Source organism: Perkinsus marinus, assembly GCF_000006405.1.
Source record: "Perkinsus marinus ATCC 50983 genomic scaffold scf_1104296932592, whole genome shotgun sequence".
NCBI lineage: Eukaryota > Perkinsozoa > Perkinsida > Perkinsidae > Perkinsus > Perkinsus marinus.
In genome coordinates, this window is record NW_003215362.1 from 1 (window position 1) to 2,626 (window position 2,626).

The following is a 2,626-nucleotide window of genomic DNA, read 5'->3' on the forward strand; positions in this document are numbered from 1 at the left end:
AGGCCGCCCCGGTATGAGAGGAGCCATAGTGATTGCCGCTGAATCCGCGGAGAACAGGGGTTTGCAACGCAACACATCTCCTTCGCAGCGCCACTTGATCACATTCCTTCCAGAAAAATCGATTGGAATGGCGTGCGCGGATAAACCTCTGAACTCGGGTGCGGAGGGACCTATGCAAAGTTAGTCCTTCGAGTCCTACTTGTTGCGATGGGTTCTACCTGACTGCTTTTCCGGCGCTATGGAGCCCTCAGCTCAGTTTTAAAGATGTACCAGTTTGGGACGAAGGGACAGCGGCCGGTGGAGTCCATCGTGAAGGTCGTATTGGACATGCTCAAGCAGCATCCCAACCAGGAATTCACGGATTCCCAAATAGAACGGTGAGGGCTTTCAAGATTGCGGAGTAGGAAATTCCTCATCTTTTTCAGGACGACAAGGGAAAGGATAATAGGTCAGCCAGCCGTGGTAGGCATGTTGCAAAACAACCCGAAGATCGACTACGATCCCACCACTAGGAGGTACAAGTTTAAGTAATAATTATTACTCCGGGCGGCTAGGTCGTATCATTGAGGAAGCCCCCCTTTAAGTTATCCGTGCTGAGGACTGCTCATAGGCCTCACTACGACCTCCGTGACAAGCAACAGCTCCTTCAACTGCTACATAGTCGGCCAACACTCATGGTGGATCCCAATTTACTCGAGAGTTATCCGGGAATCGACGAGGATATTTCAAGTAATTGTCATATCGTGCCAATGACACGGTTTCATTTTTCGAGACTTGTCTTACTGTAGGTTTACTGCGGGAACATGCCTGTCGAGGCGTGCGGCATCCTGATTATATCAAGCAAATTAAATGCGAGCGAGCACAGGCCGCTGCGGAGCAAGCGGCGGCTGCGAGTGATGGAACTGCAAGGAAGGCGGCAGGTCTTGCGCTCATGATGATTATGGTTCTTGGGTACTCTGTTCCAGGTGCTGGACCTCGGCCGAAGAAGTTGCAGTGCGATTTGTATTCTAACGAAGAACGGTGTTCTGCATGTACGCCAGCTGTGCTCACATACATGATCTAGGTTTCTGTACTAGGTCGTAGCAACCTCGGAGTTATCCTTGGCCGGCTTTATTCCGATGAAATCACGAGTATGGCGAAAGCACTGGATAGCGATATAAAGGAAATGTAGGCTGGTACCTCAATCGGTGCTAGAACTTGACGGCTCGTAGGTGGTTTGGTACGACCTGGCCCAGCATAGCTGACATACAAAAAGCCACTAACGAAGGTCGCAACCAGCAAGCAGAGGTTTTGCATCGGTACTCTTTCAGCGTTATGGCGAGGCATGATGTTCGGTTTTCGCTTAGGCCTGTACGTAAGACTAGGGGAGGCCGACAGAGAGGCACTCGCAACAAGAGGACTTCTTCCCGACCTGAGAAAGTTAGCAATACTCATTTGGCAGGGGTAGTCAACCGTACGGCTGACCAGTTCTTTAGTTATGCTCCCTCAGATTCTCAACTCTTCGCCGCAGAGCATTGCTTCACCGTCGTCACCATCGACCCCTTCTCCATAACTCCACGTGTTTCCTACTGTTACCCTTTGTCCTATTTCGACCTTGTTGCATAGTTTCACTCACGGGACTCGAAGCTTGCGCTATGGCGCCTGATTTGGGATTGATGATTTTGGGGGAATCGTTCTTAATAGTTCCTGGTCACTAATGGTTAAACGGAAGCGTCATCGAGTCAAGACTGTGAAGGACCTCTCGAGTCTTGTCCCTAAAAAGGTCAAAGCCAAGAAGAGTAAGGGTTCGTACTTCCATGCACTCAGCTCCTATGCTTATGCGTGCTCATCCGCCATAATGTGAGAGTTTGTCATTCGTTGTTAACGTGGGTTGGTTGATTTAACCGCTCCCGATTCGTTAGGCATGTGTCGAGAACACGATCGGTCTTTCTTAGTCTGCTGAGCATCACTGTGCGCTCTCAGGTGGTCGAAATGCGTTGGTAGATGAGAGGGAAGCCCGCCGTCTTGAAGTTGACCCAAAGGTAAAACTTTTGATATCTGGGACTTCATTTTTTGACGGCTTCTTTAGATGACGGTAGCTGAGATCAATCGGGAAACGGAAGAAATAGAAAGGTTAGCAGCTTCAGAGCTCAAGGTCAAGAAGAGAGGTAGTATGTCAGAAAGTTCGTCCATCTCTGCGGTGTAGTTAGTGCTGAGTCGTGATAACGCAATGATCTCGATAACCCACTGATTAGTCCTGATAAAGTTTGGTATGTTACTAACATTTAACGAGTTTCGTCTCGGTTTCTCTGGAAATGATGCTGAAACTTTTTCCAATGAGTGTAAAACACCTCGGAAAACTCCTTCCGGTCAGTCCTGAACTCTTATGTATCTTTTTTAATTTCCTCTCTCGCTTTATTTTGTTGATATTTTTCGCTGTCAGGCAAGGTTCGAACTGCCGAGGATTGCTCAGTACCTGAAGTGGGAGTGCTGGAAGGTGGCTGGCGAGCGGAGAAGATGAAACGCAAGTCCCAGAAGCAAGTCAAGAAAGGACTCGGCACTTCAGCTTAGACTTGTACTCTACCAAGTTCTCTACGTCGGATACATCACTCGTCTTTTGTTTGGTGATTCATCCCCGGGTGGATGC

At 48.8% G+C, this 2,626-nt stretch overlaps 2 protein-coding genes across 2 annotated transcripts; both read left to right on the forward strand.

Moving 5' to 3' along the window:
• Positions 1-264: 264 nt before the first annotated feature.
• Positions 265-1,615, forward strand: Pmar_PMAR026659 (hypothetical protein; the record flags this gene model as incomplete). Its single annotated transcript, XM_002785383.1, has 9 exons — positions 265-377; positions 426-527; positions 611-729; positions 789-920; positions 966-1,031; positions 1,077-1,167; positions 1,212-1,298; positions 1,347-1,443; positions 1,490-1,615. 9 exons carry the CDS (start codon positions 265-267, stop codon positions 1,550-1,552), a joined length of 870 nt encoding a protein of 289 aa, XP_002785429.1. The 3' UTR covers positions 1,553-1,615.
• Positions 1,616-1,695: 80 nt separating this feature from the next.
• On the forward strand, positions 1,696-2,563 carry Pmar_PMAR026660 (hypothetical protein). The gene is made up of 4 exons (XM_002785384.1): positions 1,696-1,778; positions 1,963-2,021; positions 2,069-2,147; positions 2,423-2,563. The coding sequence occupies exons 1-4, from the start codon at positions 1,697-1,699 to the stop codon at positions 2,548-2,550; spliced, it is 348 nt and encodes a 115-aa protein (XP_002785430.1). The 5' UTR covers position 1,696; the 3' UTR covers positions 2,551-2,563.
• The last annotated feature ends 63 nt before the right edge of the window (positions 2,564-2,626 follow it).

What these genes read in the sequence shown, in the direction of transcription:
- Pmar_PMAR026660 (XM_002785384.1), top strand. Translation starts at nt 1,697, where the DNA reads ATGGTTAAACGGAAGCGTCATCGAGTCAAGACTGTGAAGGACCTCTCG. An exon ending in AAAGGTCAAAGCCAAGAAGA is followed by an intron (nt 1,779 to 1,962) that starts GTAAGGGTTCGT and finishes GTGCGCTCTCAG; the next exon opens with GTGGTCGAAATGCGTTGGTA. An exon ending in GCTCAAGGTCAAGAAGAGAG is followed by an intron (nt 2,148 to 2,422) that starts GTAGTATGTCAG and finishes TTTCGCTGTCAG; the next exon opens with GCAAGGTTCGAACTGCCGAG.